This window comes from Acipenser ruthenus, chromosome 5 (genome assembly GCF_902713425.1).
Source record: "Acipenser ruthenus chromosome 5, fAciRut3.2 maternal haplotype, whole genome shotgun sequence".
Taxonomy (NCBI): domain Eukaryota; kingdom Metazoa; phylum Chordata; class Actinopteri; order Acipenseriformes; family Acipenseridae; genus Acipenser; species Acipenser ruthenus.
Window position 1 is genome coordinate 59,854,838 of NC_081193.1, and position 19,906 is coordinate 59,874,743.

A 19,906-nucleotide genomic window follows, 5' to 3' on the forward strand; every position below is an offset into this window, starting at 1 on the left:
AACCGAGCAAGTATAATCTAACTGAAAGCCTTGGTTCAATATAATGCTGGTTGATTTGTCAAACTGGGAAGTAGGTGAAAGCTTGACCAAGAGAGCTAGTCTGTGTAGGCTTCCAGTTTTCTGTGGTTCTTCCTTACAGGAATTTTATGGCAGTAAACAAGAAGGGTCAAACCCCAAGAGTACTACATGTAATTCATCAATATTATTTGAAAACAGCAAGGCAAGTTTTGCACTACTGTAGATGCCACCAATTGTTGGTAAGAACTGTCTATTGCGATAATGAAGTCTGACTCATGGATAAAACAGCCTCTTGGGCAAAACTATCAAAATCACCCCCCTTTCAGTCCAAATTATCAATCTTTCCCCCATCCAGTCCACAATATGTGAGCGATGCCTCGACCTTTGAACAGCTGATGCTTTATGATGACTATGACCCATCCGGCAGGACAGACTTTGCTGCAAATAACTTTGCCTGAAAGAATGAAGGTAATGATTGATCAATGTTTTGGAGAGATACCTGGGCAATTCAACTACTTTGCAGACTCAAAAGTCATATCAGAACCATGCAGAGTTTGTCTCGTCAGTTCTTTTTCTAACTAACTTGCACTTTGTACCCCATCTTATGTAAAAGGGCAAAGTAACTGAATATGCTTGGACAAGGAAGACTGTTCATACCAGTTTTGAAATACACCAAACCACTGGTAATTTGCGTGAATGCAACTACAATAATTTGCTTTGGAAATAAATGATGATGCTGTGCACCATTACAGCACCAGTCATTTTTTTTTTTAATTAACAAACTTTATAGGAGTAATGTATGACCAACTAAAATGGCATGTAGTCAGTTTGCACTAAAATGTGTTGTCTGTTTACTAGTTTATTTTACATTCACCAAATGTTGCTTCACACAAGCTTTCTCTCCCTTGTGATGAGATCAGATTGAAATACTTATGTTCCTGCCAGTTGCAGCAAGCGGTTAAAAGTACATCTTAAAGCTCTATTATAGTTCAGGATGGAAACAGAAATAAAAATAAAATAAAATGCTATGGTTTCCATAATTCCCAAATACTAGATGGTACAACGGTACAGTTTGCATAACTTCCAACAATGGTATACCATAATGATAAACTAAGAAAAACGTACATATTTTTTTACATTATGTTGAATTCTGACCATGTTGAGATGTCATTATCATTGCAGCGCCTTTGTTGTACCATGTTAACATAATTCTTTAAAGTTTTAGCTTAACATACTTTATTTTCCTATTAACTAATCACCCATAAATCCATAAAAAACAACAACAATATCTAACCAATCTAAAATATAACTAATTAAATTCAACGTGACATTAGTGTAGTATATATTCATTTCGATATGGGCATATTCGACGTGCTACTTTTTAGTCTTGATCTTGTGTGTTGTCCGAATGTATATTTTGTGAAACTGAACTTGCAAACTGCTTTCACTGACAAATGAAACTAAGAAAACGTACACTTCTGACAAAACAGAAAACGAATAAAGCTACCATTTCCGAGTTCCGAATGCGTATGTTGTAGATCATGCTTACAATTGTGTAACATATTTAACGAAATATGGTCAACAATATCACTCTCCGTGGTCAAAATACAGGCAGCCTCCACAAACAATAATAAGCTTGTTTGTATTATATAACTTTGTTAATTTTCCAGAGTGCACTCGATTACTTTCAGTTTACTGTAGTAGTACTATTCCCAGGGGTATTAAAGCCGTTTAAGTAAAATATACAGAACTTGCTGTAACAACACTCTCTATACAACCGATTGCCGGCACTCTTAGTACCGGTGGAAAAAAATGCACAAAAATCACCACGTATTGTATAAGTTTATTTTGAACGTCTACCAACATCCACATCAACCCCCCTTTTTTTTTTTTTTTTTTTTTTTTAAAGCGCTCTAACTTTTATACTATAGTTACTGTATTAACTGCAAGTTTTCATCTAATATTTTAACACCTCCCCCCCGACTCTTGCCGTACAGTAAGCATTAATATACAGTATCTTGCTAGATACAGTGTATAAATGAGATCATTCTGGAGGACGAGGTGTGTTACTTACCGCTTGCATTCTGAGATAAGGTTGAGACTGACGTCTGGCCCATTTCTTGCTCGTTTCATGGGCCTTTGTGCCAACAATCATGCAGTCTCTGAAGATCTTTGATAATGTAGCCGTTTCGAGAACGTTATCCTAAGTTTCATTTCACCTTCTTTTCCCCCCGTACTTTAGCAGCGCTGTCTAACTTCAACGCTCGCTACAACACAATTTACCCTCGGTTTCAACACAGTTGAATGCCTGTCATCCTTTATGCAGATTACTGAGGTCAAAGATCACAGAGAAGGGAGTCCCCCTAGCTGGTACAACTCGCACAGCGCTTAACTTGTGAAACGTGCCTACAGCACAAGACACAGAATGCGCACATTCTTCTACAAATAACAGTAAAGATAATGAAGTCTGGACTGTCAGTGTTTATATATATATATATATATATATAATGGACCAAACATGCTCTTCTGTTAGCACACATTGCCAGAAGCCAAACTTGTTGATTCCTTCAGTACCTTTTCCTTCAAATACACAGCACAACTATTATTGTTACTATTAATGTTACTATTGTTGTTATCATCTTTAGAAAAAGTTATACATGGCTTTTCATCAGATTGTTTTAGTGTAAATTATAAATATTCTGTTGTAAAAAATAGCTCTACAGTCTATTAAACCATTAACCTCTTATACACTATATTTTATACTTAAATGAAATATGATTATTTTATCACACAAGGTTCCTTGGCATCTGTTTATATTGTAGCATTATGTGAAAACAGACCATGTTTATTTGTTTAATTCCCTAAGGTAGTCTGGGCTGTACTCCCACCTTTGAAACCTGTCTGCCTGACTGGTTCAAAATATGCTCCTGCTTCACCTGCAGCAATTCTACTACAAATCATATTTGTCAACAAAGACCACAATGTATTCTACATATGAGACATATTAACCATTAATAACTTTTCAGCTGCTACAAGTTCTAATGGTTCCATGTGGCCTTTGGGCGCAGTGGTTATATACTGCAAATAACAGGTCTAGTGAGAACAGATCCAGATTAACCAGCTAATAAATTATGTGGCCTGTTGACACGATGTTCATCTTAGTAATACATTCTATCATTGGAGAATTACCCCACCAAGGTAGCTATGGATCACACGACCTGGTAAAACTAATTCATTTTTATTATACTATGTATACAGTTGTAAGAGGCAGACTTTAATGTATATTTCAATGTAATGGTAAATTAATTATGTAATATGTAGTTAAGTCTTTTCATAGAAGCTGTGATATTAAAGTTTTTTTGTACATGTTCATAAAGTAATTTCTGAAAAAACCCATGTGATTGTTTACGGATCATTTCAAAGTTTTACTTTTAACATGGAAAATATTGTGGATTAAGTAAGACAGTGATAGGGTCCTTTATCTGTTTTGTAAAATTAACCAGACATACATTATAAAGCGATAATCAATTAAAACTGTTCGCACATACTCATGCTTTATCAACCATTTTAAAATGTATTTTAAATAAATATCCAAAAGAAGACACTCTTCAAAGACAAGCAGCTATGACCACCACAGTAGCATTAATACAAATCTCCTTTGTGTGCACTGTGTAATGAATAATAGCATATCTGAGAGGCCATACTGTATTTGTCCATACTGTATGCAAGTATGCTGCCTCAAGCTCTTAGTCTCAGGTTTCTTTTCCTGTGCTCTAATGTTTCCCCAGGAATTCCTGTTCTTGGCAGACCCTGTTCTTACCCTCTCAGTAATTACTGTACATGCTGGGTGGAGCTGTGAGCAGGAAGTTACAGCCTACTTCTTCAAAGCAGAAGAAACTGCCTTTTCCGATGGCTCAATATTGTTTCATCATTAAAGCTACATAACACATTTAAAACAGTAACTAAATTTGTCTTCCTTCAGCCTCAGTTGACTACTTAAAAATAGCAACATTCATTTTAAAATGAAGATAAAAAAGACAGTTCAGCATATTCAGTCTTGAGTGTATGGCCATAAGCCAACTCTCTCTTCCACTGCTGAACAAACTGGATATGATTGCTCTGGTAGATACTTTGGAAAAACAGATTTGTAATACAGTATAACATGGTTGCTGGTTAAATAAAGGACATTACATTTTCAGCACCTAAAAGATGATTTTGAGAGAGAGAGATTAAATACCCTAGGATTCAATCATTGGACCTCCGGTTAAGTTGATATGTCTTCAATTTAGCAAATAAAATCACCCTAAAGAACCAATATACAGTAAAGCTGCCTTAGTGAACAAACATACCTTGACTTGCATGGGCTTTAATGAAAGTCGTTCTCAACCACCTATGTTGTTCAAAAGAAGAAAATTAAGAATAGGGCAACATGGTTGACAGCATGGACCTGGAGTCCAACTCCGAAACAGGAGGCTGTCTGCAAAGGTGTGAGCTGGCTCTTTGCATGATTCACCGAGAGGCTCAATCGTTGAAGGTGGTCGGTGACGAGTTCCGTGTGGGCCTCTGACTGTGCTGGGGACTGGGCAAAAATGAGCCAGTCATCCAGGTAACTGAGTACTCTGTCCCTTGGAAAGTAAACTACAGGTACCTCTTGTGCCCTGATCTTATGGGGATGTGAAAATACATGTCTTTCAAGTCCACCGTGATGAACTGGCCGTATTGACTACAACAGCTGTTGCATGGTCAACATCTTGAAGCTCTGCCGACTCAGATACAGGTTGACCTGTCTGAGATCAAGGATAGGTCTGAGGCCACCATCCTACTTGGGCACCAGGAAGTACCTGGAGTAGAACCCTTCTTTCAGGTGAAGAGGGTGTACCATGCAAATAGCCTGATTTTGTAGCAGGGCTGTCACCTCCTGAGACAACAACACAGCATCTCATGGATCCGTGACTAACACTGTAGTCACACTCCGAAAGGGACGGGCACCATGTTTGAATTGTAAAGAATAGTCGGTCTATACAGTAGTGAGCACCCAGGTGTCTGTGGTGCACTGACGCCAATACTTCAGGTGACTCCCTAAAAAGGGGCCCTGGACCTGTGGCAGCAAATTGCTAGGGCTGCTGCTTGGCTTGTGGCTGAGCCTGAGACTTTTGCCTTTGCACTTGGTGGTGGAAGTTATTAAAATTCCCCCTTTGCGCAGCCACGGGTCGGTTGTGAAAACCCCCTCTGGCCCCAGCAGGAGCTGGCTGTATCGGTCTCTGAGTCTGCTGAAGACTTGGTCACAAGTTTGCCGCTGGTTTGCATACTGGGGGAGGCCGCTTGGGAAGCAGGCGCACTAGGCCTTTTGTGGACACCTGCACGTGGTGAGAGCGCTGCAGCATCTCATCCACCGCAGGGCCAAAAGTATGTCCCGGTATAATGGGGGCATCCAACAGCGGCAATTTTATCCCCATCAGCCACTCATGCCTGGGAAAACCAGAGCTGTCTTCTTGCAGCTACTAGAGCAGCAAGGTTCCTGCCCACCACCTGTCCGTTCAACTTTGAAATACGGAGCAGGTTCATGTTTACCAACCGCAGCTCATCCAGCTGTTGTGGTGTGGGTCTGTGACTCTGGGAGAGAGACTTCAGCAAACAGGTCTGGTAGGCTACCAGAATGCTATTGTAGTTGCCCAGTCATGTAGCGAACACACCAGCTGAGTAAGCCTTTGAGAATAACCTCTGAGACCCTGCACTGTTTATTTGGGCAGGTAGCGTCCTTAGTCAGGAGCACTAGAGGCATCTACTGGAGGAAAATCAGCCAAGCTGAGTTTCTCTGCATTATGTAGCCTATACAAAGTCCCCATGGACCAGGGAACAGCAGGGGCTGTAGTCAAGTGACCCCAGGATGAACGGACCTCAAAAAAAAAATCCAGGTGCACTGGTGTGATGCCTTAGAAGAAGCAGGTTTATCCTTAAAAACTGATTGCTTCCATGCCTCATCTGCAGGACATGGGACTTGTAAGGTCTCAGTGTCCCTTTTAATCAGCAGCATAAGCTCTGCTGACAAGGAAAAATGCGCCGCTGGTGCTGCACTGTCCGAGTCTACCTCCTCAGAGGGGAACTCCAGATCGTCCATCTCCTCAGAGGCGGCGATAGACAGCAGATTGTCTTGCTGCCAGTCTGTGGTTATTACTTCCTGCTGCTCCATGGGAACAGAGGGAGTAGGCAGAGCGGTGTGCTAACGCAGTAACTCAGCCAACACGGTGCCTTGATGAGAGACCGCCACCTAGAGCTTATCCAGCTGCTTAGATTCGCCAATTTATTATACAAGTGGCTCTTTCTCCTCCTCTTCTTTGGAGGAGAAGCAGGAGGAGGGGAAGGAGAGGCAGAGGATGATGAGGAAGACCGTGAGGTCCGTCTCCTACGTGAGCTTTTCTCCCGGGTGGCTCTCCTGCTCTCCCTTGGCACAGAGCCAGCAGGAGAGAATGCAGCCATCGCTTTTTGAGATGATGGCGGGGAGCTTTGTCTGATCCTTGCCACTCAGCTGCCACTACTATATAGTAGCACAATACAGCTATGTGCTTATGTTACAGGCAACAGCACTGTAAAGATTGAAACAGGGCAAGTCAAGACTGAGACCGGTTCTGCTGGCACTGGACCAGGGACAGTACCACTGTTTAAGCACGTAGGTTACTTTGAACGGTACACTCAGTACAGTGCACTTGGTACGGTGCACACGGCATGGTGCTGGTGCGGTAACCTCATTCACTGTTCGATACGTGTACCAGGTCGGGAACGGGGTAGGTCTGTGACCCACAGTTACTGCAGAAGCAATATATTGAGGTGCCCACCTATATAGCTTCAGGCAAACCAAACAGCCCTAAGACTGATGGAAGCCTACTGTCAGAGCCATGACAGCCTTCGCAATGGTACTGCAAGCAGAGACCAAAGCGGCAACAAAACACTGCGGGAGAGACTGCAAGTAGTCTGACCCGAAGCAGAGCTGAGCCCAGCAACTGCTAGTGAATCGGGGTGGTAACCTTTGTTCATTGTACAGAGTACCAGCAGGAATGGGAGCAGGTCTAGACCTACAGTTACCACGGAGGCGATCTATAGGGATGCCTACCTATAGCACCCCTGGCTAACCCAAGTAGTCTGAAAACTGATGAAAAGCCAACTGGTAGAGCCTTAATAGCCTTTGCAATAATTCTGAAAGCAGAACTAATGTGGCAACGAGAGACTGTGGGAAAAACTGCAAGCAGTTTAACCCAAATCGCGCATCTCGGTCAAACACAGGACTGCTTCATTCGTGTTTCTGTGAAAAACAGAAAAAATATACACAAGAGAAACACAAAACAGTAACAACACAATTACCGTTCAATTTATATAATTTTCATTACAAAAAACAAACTTAATTTTTTACCTGAGAGAGAGCACAAGCAGCCAACTTCACGCGGGGCACAAGGCCACTGAGGGACTTAATGAAACAGTGGGCTGGGTGCACAATACATGTAAATAGCAATTACTAAAAGGATGCCAATTAGTCATCTTAATTAGTGTAATTACACGAGCAAATAAGCAGATATAAGTAACTCGATCTTGATATAACAAAGACTGATGAGCAGTCTTTGCTATATCTATTCAGGTTACAGGGTCTTTAGGGGATAAATACCCATGAGGTAATGGCTACATTTCGTACCTGATAGGGAACTATAGTTCAGGGGACTATGTGCTCAAGAAAGTTTTTTTTTTTTTAAATCCATAGCGCATAGTTATTAAAGTTTTTTTGGCATTGAACTGTCCATCTGAATTTCTCACTGCGGCATGGAATTCTCGGAGGAGTCTGTTGAGATTGTTGGATCTATTTTTGGTCATGTGATGAGGTTTTAACCAATCACATGCCAACATTTCTAAGGACTGATTCATATATATATATATATATATATATATATATATATATATATATATATATATATATATATATATATATATATATATATATATATATATAATAACACACACTATAGATAGATATATAGATAGATAGATAGATAGATAAATAGATATAGATACGTGTGTGTGTGTATCTCATGTAGATAAGTAAAAACAAATCAGATAAAAACTTCCACCACCTCAGGAGGCTGTGTGGTCCAGTGGTTAAAGAAAAGGGCTTGTAACGAGGAGGTCCCCGGTTCAAATCCCACTTCAGCCACTGACTCATTGTGTGACCCTGAGCAAGTCACTTAACCTCCTTGTGCTCCGTCTTTCGGGTGAGATGTAGTTGTAAGTGACTCTGCAGCTGAAGCATAGTTCACACACCCTAGTCTCTGTAAGTCGCCTTGGATAAAGGCGTCTGCTAAATAAACAAATAATAATAATAATAATGTGTTTACCATTGGTCACTGGTAGAGTGAAGCTCTACGCGCCCCTTATTCCACCTTTTAGACCGCTTAACTTACGCAGGGTAAAGCTCACTTTCTTGCAGGTCAGAATGCGTGTATGGGGTGCATACTTGCAGGAACGCCTACATTTAGCTAAACCATGCCGCCTTTCCTCCCTACGTGCAGCTCTGAATCTGTGCTGAGAATGCGAGTAGCAGTTTAGAGGGTGCGTAAGCCCTTCTTCCAGCGTGTAAATAGCCCGTAAACCAAGTGAGAATAGGGCCATAAATAAAGAAATCAAAAATCAAGAATAGTGTTTGGTGTGTCAGTGGCACCACAGTTACCACAACAGCAACAGCAACTAGTCTACGGGCTGAATGACAAGAAATCAGACAACTAGATCTGACTGATTACTTTCAGCAACTTTATTAAAACAACACATCTGCATCAACAGGCACTGTGCTCTCTTCTCAATCAATGGCAGGAGGCTTTGAATAATCTTTATGAACACATTGAACAAATTATAAAACAAACCGCACAATCAGCATTAACACATGTTAGCTAGTACATATTTTTAATTACTAATACTTTATATATATTTTTATTTTTACTGCACAAGGTGGGCCTTACCAGACAGTAAAGCCACCTTCTTTAGGTTTTATTGCTTAATTGAAGCCATTCTGGAGAACAGTTTGCTCCAGATTGCACCCTGAATTAATTAGGGACTGTGCTCATGGAGGAATGGTCACATATTCCTGCAGCACAATTTCAAATACCATGCTGACTCACTGCCAGGTTGAATCAGTGTCTCTAAACCCTTTTGACAATGTTAAGTCTTTCAAATCTTTAAAACACACCATCTAATATACATACTGTAGCAACTTTTCGGTAATCTTTATTTTTAAAATAGCAATACAATAAAAATGTTATGCAATGACAGGATAACGAAGTACAAACCTTGTGCAATAAATGTGTTCTACTAGAGACAGATTTACAACACTGGAGTTAAGGCTCATGTAGCTGCAGTAAACTTTATTGTAGTTCAGCCATGAGTCATACTGTACTTAATCATGTGTTGAATATCAATAAATGTATTGGTTTGTGCTAATTATATGGTAATTTCTATCAAAAGTAAACATCCATTTACTATTAAAACATTTCTGTGACATCATCCTTTGATCTTTTGATTGATTAATTCTATGAATCTTCTAATTAAAAGTGGCTGAGTGGCTTTGAAGAGACAGGGAGTGCAGGGTAGATATATTGTTGATTAACAAATCCAGTTTGTGCTAAGAATCCGCAGTCATTTTATTACGCAACAATCATTAGAATAATTAATTATAGTATTACACATTTCAAACTTAACACTTATAATAGGGCTTGTGATTTCAGTTTAGCATTTCGTATAATTTTCTAAAAGTAATTCATTAACATAATAGTAAAACAAGTTTTTTTTTTCTAATTGCAAATGGTGGCAAAGCTTCTTTGAAAACAGTTCTGGGTTTCTAACACTGTCTTTGGTGGATAAAGCACTCTCGGCAAGAAAGGCTGGGTTTAAACAGGAAGGTACCTGTATGTTTATTTGTTCCGCGATGTACCTTTTCCAGTGTGAACATGGCTTCTTTTAACAAACAATATAAATTCATCCTAGCTCATGTTTTGGAGCGCTAGCTAAATTTAACAGGATCCCTAACTTTCAGTCAGACCGCTAATCCGGTTTACTGACTTTGGGTCTCATTTACAAAAGGTCACTAAAATAGTGGGCCTAGCGTGTGCAATAAATCTAAATTTACTGCTCCATTTACTAACAGAGAACGCATTAATTTACGTGCTCAGCATTTGGCTAATTTACATACCATACCCTGCACCTTACATGTATTGTGAGCGATAATTTAATGTGCACGATAATGTCAGAGACATACCCATGACCACCGTGATATCAAAAGTCCCAGCAGTTTTGGTCAGTAGCTTATTGTGAAGGTGGAGGTGTCTTACATTGACCAAAAATGAGCAATGAACCAACACAGCACTCAGCAAGGGACAGGCAGAGGCAACATAGAGTGAAGCTGCACTGCTTACCTTTTCATTTCAACATGTATGCCTTGTCTGATGTAAAAAGAAACAACAAAAAAAAAACACCTTTTTCCTTTCTCCTTAAATGCATACGGCCCTCCCATTAGTTTCTAAAATTGCATTGTACTGTATCGTTTTGGAATTCTTCTGTAAAACAACCTGCCTCTTTATTATAACACACATATTCAACATTGTATGAGTGACATTCCCATTAAGCCAATCACAGGTCACAGAGGTAGTAAAATAGCCAATCAAATAGCACACAGGATCCATTTCCTCACGCACACATCACACAATTTTGATAAAGGTAGCAAAGCGAAGGCTTGTTTAAACTATTTATTTTACTCTGTGTAAAATTTAAAATCAGTAGCAAAAATATTTCAAAATATTTAGCCAAATATTATTTGTTATTAAATTATTTGTTTAATGAATTTTGGCAACAAGGCAATATATCTGATTTGCAGTGCAACGGTTGCAGTTATGAAAAATTATAACATGCAACGTCACCATGACACACTGCACAAAGCAACGTATTTTGAGTTTATTGGAAATGAAAGAAGCTATGGAGTCAACGAAAGGATTTTTTCTGAAAAGTGCTGTGTTTGCCATGAACAACACAATCACGGGAAATTACTTTTTTAACTTCAAGAAGCCATGGAAAGTGCAGAATTACCTTGGAAAAAAAGTAACTGGGATTAGAACAGAGGGTGCACCATACGATTGGACAAAAGAGTGGACTGGCTAGCTGGAAAAAATTAAAGAAAGAAATGCAGAAGTACCAATTTTCTTACACTGGATTCTGCATCAACCGCATTATGTGGAAAAGCTGCAGAATTAGAACACTTAATGAGCATTGTTATCAAGTGTGCAAGAAAAGAAGTCCAGTGTCAGGACAGAAATCATAAAAAAGGTACATTTCATAGTGGTACAGTTTACTATTTCACATTTTCACAGCTTGTCAGTATCTTTTTTTCAGTGCTGTTAAAAACATTATATTTTGGAATATAAGTATCGATACTTGATATATACTCTGACATCTTGAAACCGTGCCTGCATACTTATTGATGACTAGGAATCGTGCAGTGGGGGTAATGTGTTTTGAATAGTATATTATGAGTATATTAGCCTACATACAATTAATAAAGACATTTTCAAGTACATTTCTATTATATATATACAGTGCCTTACATAAGTATTCACCCCCCCACCCCCCCCCCCCCCCTTGGACGTTTCTACATTTTGTAGTGTTACAACATGGAATTAAAATGGATTTAATTAGGATTTTTTGTCACTGATCTACACAAAATAGTCCATAATGTCGAAGTGGGGAAATAAATCTACATATTTTTCAAAATTATTTACAAATAAAAAACTGAAAAGTCTTGATTGCATAAGTATTCACCCCCTTTGCTGTGACACCCCTAAATAAGCTCTGGTGCAACCAACTGCCTTCAGAAGTCACATAATTAGTTGAATGGAGTCCACCTGTGTGCAATTAAAGTGTCACATGATCTCAGATTAAATACACCTGTTTCTGGAAGACCCCAGAGTTTATTAGAGAGCATATCTAAACAAACAGCATCATGAAGACCAAGGAGCTAGCAAAACAAGTCCGGGATAAAGTTCTGGAGAAGCACCAATCAGGGTTGGTTTATAAAAAAATATCCCAAATTTTGAACATCCCCCGGAGCACCGTTAAATCCATTATTAAAAAATGGAAAGAATATGGCACAACCACGACTCTGCCTAGAGAAGGCTATCCACCAAAACTCAGTGACCAGGTAAGGACGGCATTAGTCAGAGAAGCAACCAAGAGTCCAATGGTAACTCTGTAGGAGCTGGAGAGATCCACAGCTGAGATGGGAGAAACCGTCCATGGGACAACTATAACCCGGACGCTCCACAAAGCTGGGCTTTATGGAAGAGTGGCAAGAAGAAAGCCATTGCTGAAAACAACCCATATCAAATCCTGTTTGGATTTTGCCAAAAGGCATGTGGGAGACACAGCAAACATGTGGAAAAAGGTTCTCTGGTCTGATGAGACCAAAATTGAACTTTTTGGCCTCAGCGCAAAACGCTATGTGTGGCGCAAAGCCAACACTGCTCATCACCCTGAGAACACCATCCCCATGGTGAAGCATGGTGGTGGCAGCATCATGTTATGGGGATGCTTTTCATCAGCAGGGACTGGGAAACTGGTCAGGTTTGAGGGCAAGATGGATGGAGCCAAATACAGGGAAATTCTAGAGGAAAACCTGTTTCAGTCTGCAAGAGACCTGGGACTGGGGCGGAGGTTCACCTTCCAGCAGGACAATGACCCTAAACACACAGCCAAAGCTACACTGGAGTGGTTTAAAAACAAGAACCTGAATGTCTTAGAATGGACCAGTCAAAGCACAGACCTCAATCCGATTGAGAATCTGTGGCAAGACTTGAAAATTGCTGTTCACCAACGGTCCCCATCCAACTTGACAGAGCTTAAGCAATTTTGCCAAGAAGAATGGGCAAAAATTGCAGGATTCAGATGTGCAAAGCTGGTAGAGACTTACCCAAAAGACTCACAGCTGTAATTGCTGCCAAAGGTGCTTCTACCAAGTATTGACTCAGGGGGGTGAATGCTTATGCAACCAACAAATGTCTTTTTTTTTGTTTAATTAACTTTTGTGTCACAATAAAAAATATTTTGCACCTTCAAAGTGTTAAGTATGTTGTGTAAATCAAATGGTAAAAATCCCAATTAAATCCATTTTAATTACACGTTGTAACATTACAAAATGTGGAAAAGTCCAAGGGGGATGAATACTTATGCAAGGCACTGTATATATATATATATATATATATATATATATATATATATATATATATATATATATATATATTGAATGGTGCGGCCGACCAGTGAACAGTGTTAGATTTTTCTGTTCAAACAAATTTTCATAACCAAGTAATTCAGCGTTAGTGACTCAAATAAACACATCTGTTGAATTGATTCACTAAAGTGAATGAATTAAACGAATCGAACTGCACATCACTAGTTTTCAGGCCACAAAATACACACTAATAAAGTATCACTTCAATGCATGCACTAAAGTTAACATCCTTTAGTAAATACCATGTGAATACAGCTCATCTCATTATTCTTTATTCATTATTCATTAGCTGGATGCTCATTTAAATACATTATCATGCATTACCATACAAATCACATATTCATGATGATTACCATAGTATGGCACAATAAAATTAGTGTGCACCATAATATGCCCACTATTTCTCATGATAATGAATAAAATTGCAATATTAAGTACAGAAATCATTAACGTGCACAGTAATTGCAATTATCGCGCACCATAAAGTTTAGTGCCCTTTCGTAAATTAGGCCCTTTAAATATATTATTCACAACGCAGATACAATTTAATATACTCTATTCAGGTCTATACACGGTCTTTACCTTCACACAGATGTTAAATTACAAACAGGTGTATTAGCTTAACTGAATGCCAGTCAATCGGTGTTCTTGGATAGCTATGGCATTCTGGTAGATGTAGTTTTTCGTTCAATTAAAACAGCAAGAACTTTTTTTCCCCACCCACATTTTTTAATGCCTGCCTTACATTCCAGGATAACGACTGCATACTATTCAGGGTCCTATGTATAGTAATATATTACCCCATATTCCACCACAAAATTAATTTCCACATAAACTCCCCCCTTCTAATTTTTATTTCACATTCCTTTGTTTCATGTTCTACATCTAAAACATAGTCCTTGCTACAATCTTCACTTTCAACAGACACTTTTCTTTGTGTGTAAGTGGGATTTCAAACTCAAACTCTGAGGAACTCATAAGAACATTTTGACAATGTGAGAGACAAACATTATAATTGTTGAAACTAAGCGTAACAAAAGAGCAAAAGCCAAATCCAATTACCCAGTTAACAATCTAGTCAATCTCATTATCGAACAAGTATCAAATTAGGAAGAAATGTTTTAAGAAGCATAAATAACCCAAAGTGTTGATTTACTGATTCAACACTTATCATTGTTCATCTCTTACGGAAATGTGCTGAGACCTTATGACAGAGAGCAAATGAATCCTAGTCAACAATCTCCCTCCCAATCTGTGAGGGCGCTGTCTGAACAGAGTGCCTCGTACTGGTTGGTCTGGCAGTTCATTCCATGGTCAGTCGGGAGCCAGCCAGCCATCCAGGAAGGGGGCAGAGTCACAATGCCCGACGTCATCACCCCAAAGCGGTACACGTCAGTCATGGATTGGAGGGGACGTGACTGAACTAGCTATCGCAGGGGGAGTGACTAAGGGTATAATTGGGGATGAGACAATGTAATCTGTTCTTTTGATGCGGTTACAACATTGACCAAGAAAGGAAATGGACGATGTAAAACGTATCATTAGCGTTAAGTGTTTTGTTTGTTTGTGGAAACTAACTGTGTTTTTCACTGCTAGACAGCTAAACACAATCATGGAGCTGTCGCTACAGGCCAGCATCAAGCCCGACCTACACTGCACAATATCACTTTGATTACCTTTCACCGCACCTGCACTCAGAGCACTCACTGTCAGGAGAAGTGGCCGTGTCTGTCTTGTGTGTTGTTTCTTGTATTATTACTTCGGGACTGAACCCTGTAGTTTAAATGCTGGCAATACCTATTGTTGGGTAGAGCAAGCATTATTAGTTAACTGACCTCTAAAGTGATTATTGTAGCATTAAAAACAGGACGAGTGTATCATAGATAATTTATGGACCTAAGATGATATTATTACATTAACAGACATCGTATTAACTTTTTAAAATAACAAAAACAAAGATTGGGGCTTGGGATAAGGGATTACAAACAGAACAATCATCAGGCTGAATTCTGACAGAGTTTAGCAGTATATTAAGGCTTTGGTGTAGTGTGGACCACTTTACTAAGCATTAGACACTGTTCAGTTCAGATTTTTATTATTGTTCTTAAAATCTTTTTAAGATGTGCCTTGTAGTTTACAGTGGGAATGGGTGTTCCTGTTTCTACTCAGTTTTAGGAGGCTGTGTGGTCTGGTGGTTAAAGAAAAGGGCTTGTAACCAGGAAGTCCCTGGTTCAAATCCCGGCTAACTCACTGACACAGTGTGTGACCTTGAGCAAGTCACTTAATCTCCTTGTGCACCGTCTTTTGGATGAGACGTTGCTGTAAGTGGCTCTGCAGCTAATGCATAGTTCACAGACCCTAGTCTCTGTAAGTCACCTTGAATAAAGCGTCTGCTAAATATACAAATAATAATATCTTGATGGCTCAGTACCATACTGACATGGAGTGGCTTCCTCAAAAACAAGAGGATATCAAAGAAGGTGATTTTTTTTCTTGTTTCTTGTGTGCGTCATCACCAGACCATTTAGTCTTGGAAGTTGCAGAAAGCTTTCCACTTCATACCATCATTTATTTTTGCCACCAGGAGACAAGATCTGCCTCCAGTGATCAAAATCTACTGCATCTCTGCCAAACCAAAATACATTATTCTGTTCCATTACTAAAATGGTATTAGTAGCTTATATGATTCACAGTACAAACATATGCAAAGTATACCCAACCATAGGTTTTAATTCGCTCAGGTACTGTAACAAACATTGATATACTATAAATATCAGAACAGCAGACAGGATGTTGCTATTGGTATTGCAGAATGTACCTGATCGTACAGCCGAATGCACAGTTAAATCCTTTTACTTTAAACCCAAGTGTAGGACTAATTACATAACAATCTAACAACATTACTGGTCCTAAATACTTTTTTGAAACCAAATATGTCATAATTTGAAAGCCATACCATAGGATTAAAAATGATATACTGTAAACAATTTTATGAAAGTGGAGTTTCATGAATCCCTGCATATTCCTTCTAAAGTTTTAACTTTAGTTGCTATCCAATCATGTCTATAAGTTACTAGTAAAAACAGGGCTTTCTTTGAAGCTAATGACAATTTTGGGAGAAAAAAATTACTTTCCTTATTGAACAATGGATATTTTAGCACTGTTTTATATTGCAACATTCCACAGTACACAAACGTGAAGTACTTTTTCATACGTTTAGGTTCGATCAAGAAAAATGTCATCTCGTTCTAAATTTACTTTTCTAGGGACTGTAACTTTAAACATCTGTATTATGAGTTCCGATTAACATATATCTTGAACATTTTTGTACTAAACACCATCTTTTGTCTTTCATATAAAATTTCTCTACTTAAGACCTAATTAACATTTTGTCACAATACCTTAAAGAGTAAGTAGTGGGGTCGAAAAATAGCGTTACATGCCCCCATGCGTTGCTACTACTGTTTAAACAACGTACCTGTCATTTTTTTTTGTTCATTGTTAACATCCTGACAACTTTTTACACTTATATCTTGAAAGTGTTTCAAAATGTCCGCTCTAGTGCACTGATAGTGTAAGGATTATTGGCCACATTGTCAAACAGATAACACAGCAATAATGATCCATGAGGTGGTACGGAACAGAAAAGCCAGAGCGCTTTTGTTATGTTAAAAAAAAAAAAAAATCGCTCTTCCTGCAGTGATTTAGAGGACAGATCTCAAAGCCCAGTGCACTAGAGCAGCCATTTTGAAAAGAGCTTGAAACAGACTTTAGTTAAAAGTGTAAAAGTTGTCAGGATGTTAATGAAAAGAATACAGGTATGTTATTTGAACAGTTGTAGCAACATGTAGGACATACAATGCTACATTGTTTCAGAACACCGCTACTCTTTAACATACGTTGATTCAAGCTCCCCTTGTTGTATATATGGTGCTCTCTCAGTTGTTGCAGTGCAGTGCTCTCTAGGTTTATGCACTGCTGTAGATAACATACAGAAGCACATGTACCGCATGCATATTTTAACCACTTACAAGGTCACATATATTAGCAAAGCGACACAAGGTCATAAAGAAAGATACTGCTTACTCATGTCCTTTAAAATGGATTTTGTGAGCAACAACAAGGTAGTAGAAGGTTAACTGATTATGGTAAATCTTTAATGCGCACAGGAAGAAAATAACTGCTGCCAGCTGGAATCAAGTATTCACAATCCTTAAAGATATTTAAGTAGCTATTGGTCTTTGGCAACTCCAAAGAAAAAAATCACTAATCTCAAACATTGAGGTTAATGTTGAAATTAATGAAACTGTTGTTGGTTTATTTAACAACCTACATCTCCCTTAAATTAAGGTGACCATATTTTGTAAACCAAATCCATGAACACACATGAAAAAAATTGTACTCGCCAGTCTTCCTGATACTGGCAGCAATAGAGGAGTTCTCCAGATTAGCTATGGCAAGTGCAATAGTGCTGTACCATCTAGATCAGGAGTCTCCAACCCTGGTCCTGGAGAGCTACAGGGTCTTCTGGCTTTTGTTTCAGCCGAGCTCTCAGTCACTTAATTACACCAATTGTTGGCTTAATTAGTCAAGATTAACAGGTGATCCAGATCATTAGCCACTGATGATGTAAAGACACCTAGAAAACCTGCATGATTGGGCTCTCCAGTGTTATAGCTAATAAAAATAATAATAGAAACGGTCTGGATATTTCTCCAACACATTTATGCATCTGACAGATTAACCAACATGAGTAAAAGAAAGGGTATTCGGGGACGAGTTTTCTGAACCGGGGACTCTGTCGGGGACACTGTTTCTACATCTACCGAACTATGCATCCAGTATATGTATGCTATGTTCTCATTTTTCAGAACTTCAAATTTGAAATATAGCCTACATTAAACCATATATCAAAAGTTAGGGGCTCCTGAGTGGCGCATCCGGTAAAGGCGCTCCACATGGAGTGCAGGATGCGCCCTATAGCCTGGAGGTCGCCGGTTCAAGTCCAGGCTATCCACTGCCGACTGTGGATGAGAGTTCCCAAGGGGAGGCACACACAGGACCAAAAAATAATGTCATGCTACGATGCACAAGTGTTTTTCAGTCAAAACTGCAGCTGCAGTTACCCCAGCTGTATCACAGTAACTAAAACTACAGTATAATGGCAGTGACAAAAAGATATCAGTTGGTCATATCATCTAAGACATTAACACTTTGACACATAAAGTCATCACAAAACTGCCAAAACATCCATTTAGGACCTTGTTAAATTACTCATATTTATTCTTGCATGTCAGTTTTAATTGTAGATGCGGTTAACAAATAAAAAGGGGCAGGTCTTATGCTAAGTGGCTCTGGTTATAAAATTATATTTTCTTTTTGTTAGCGCCCTCTATAATTTACAAAAACATCTTGCAGGCATCTAAAGGTAGACATGATTTATGAATATAGCTCATAGCTTATTATTTCAATACTATAATTAAAAGCGCAGACTTAGTATATTCGATTAAAAAAGTATTAACTGATAATCTTACCTGGCTGTTTACTTGCCATTTTTTAATGTTTGCAGAGGTGCATTTATCTTAAAGGGAAGTGAGGTCATGCTATTTTTCATTAGCAGCTCTCCTCATGCTGTTGGATTTACTAATACACGTTAAGTGTCCTGTTGATTCTGCTTTCTCAGCAAATTCATAATTCTATTAGACTGGCAATGTCCATTTGCATTCTCCTTTTCTTTTTTCTGAGATACCGCATCCATCACCGATTTTCGTTTCTGACATGGCTGCTTCTTTTTTCTTTTCTTCTTCGAAATGTGCCATATACTTTTGTCTAGCACCAGACACAAAGTGCCAAAGTTGTTTTGTGATTTGTACATTTAGTATTCCACCAACTGACTGAATGTGATCGAGGATAATACGTTGCGATACTAAAGCTCCTTATTCACTGAAAATCCTCGCTCAGCACTTGTCTGGTCATGTGAAAGAAGCAGCAAGTTTTGAATAAGTTTCCACAGATCTGTAAAAGATGGATTATTGGCCATGTGTTCATACAGAATGACCTCAACTCTCATAATCTTTGAATCTTGTGAGTGACTCAGTCACTGTCACTTCCATAAACTCCCGAACTGCCGAAGTATGTCGTCACACTTACTCTTTTAACATCCACTAAAATCTTCAACATTTTCTTCACATTTTCACAGCACTAATCTCTAGCAGAGGACATCAGTCTTGGATCTAGGGCAGACATGGTTCTCACAAGAGCATATTTGATATGCGATTTCTCCATTAATTTATCCACAATCTTAGCCAGCGCAGTTGTGCATTCCATTTTAAATCCAAACACTATGTTCATTGACTTTTTTGGTTGTTAAAAAACACTGTCTGCCATAAAGCCCACTTCTACCTTTTTGAGATCGCAGTAATTTTCCTTTTTCACTGGATCCAGTTTCATAAGCTTAACAACGATTGTGGCTTCTTTAAGAACATCAGATCAAATCTTTGCATTAGTTCTCTAATAACGCTTTGCATATCATCGTAAAGGAAAGGCAGCACAGGTTTATCAGTTTGGTAGGCAGTAAGGAAT

The 19,906-nt window shown here is 38.9% G+C and overlaps 1 protein-coding gene across 3 annotated transcripts in view; it reads right to left on the reverse strand.

The window, feature by feature from the left end:
- LOC117402339 (phosphatase and actin regulator 2-like) overlaps positions 1 to 19,906 on the reverse strand; it is a 132,296-nt gene that overhangs the window by 96,438 nt on the left and 15,952 nt on the right. Inside the window, exon 1 of one of the 3 annotated variants that reach the window (XM_059024345.1) lies at positions 2,093 to 2,357. The exons of 1 other annotated variant lie outside the window; for it this stretch is intronic. In XM_059024345.1, coding sequence (XP_058880328.1) covers positions 2,093 to 2,135 — 43 coding nt within the window. In that variant the 5' untranslated portion in view covers positions 2,136 to 2,357. Of the gene's footprint in view, positions 1 to 2,092; positions 2,358 to 19,906 lie in introns of those variants that run through there. One more of the 3 variants, XM_034003384.3, reaches the window with a different exon arrangement.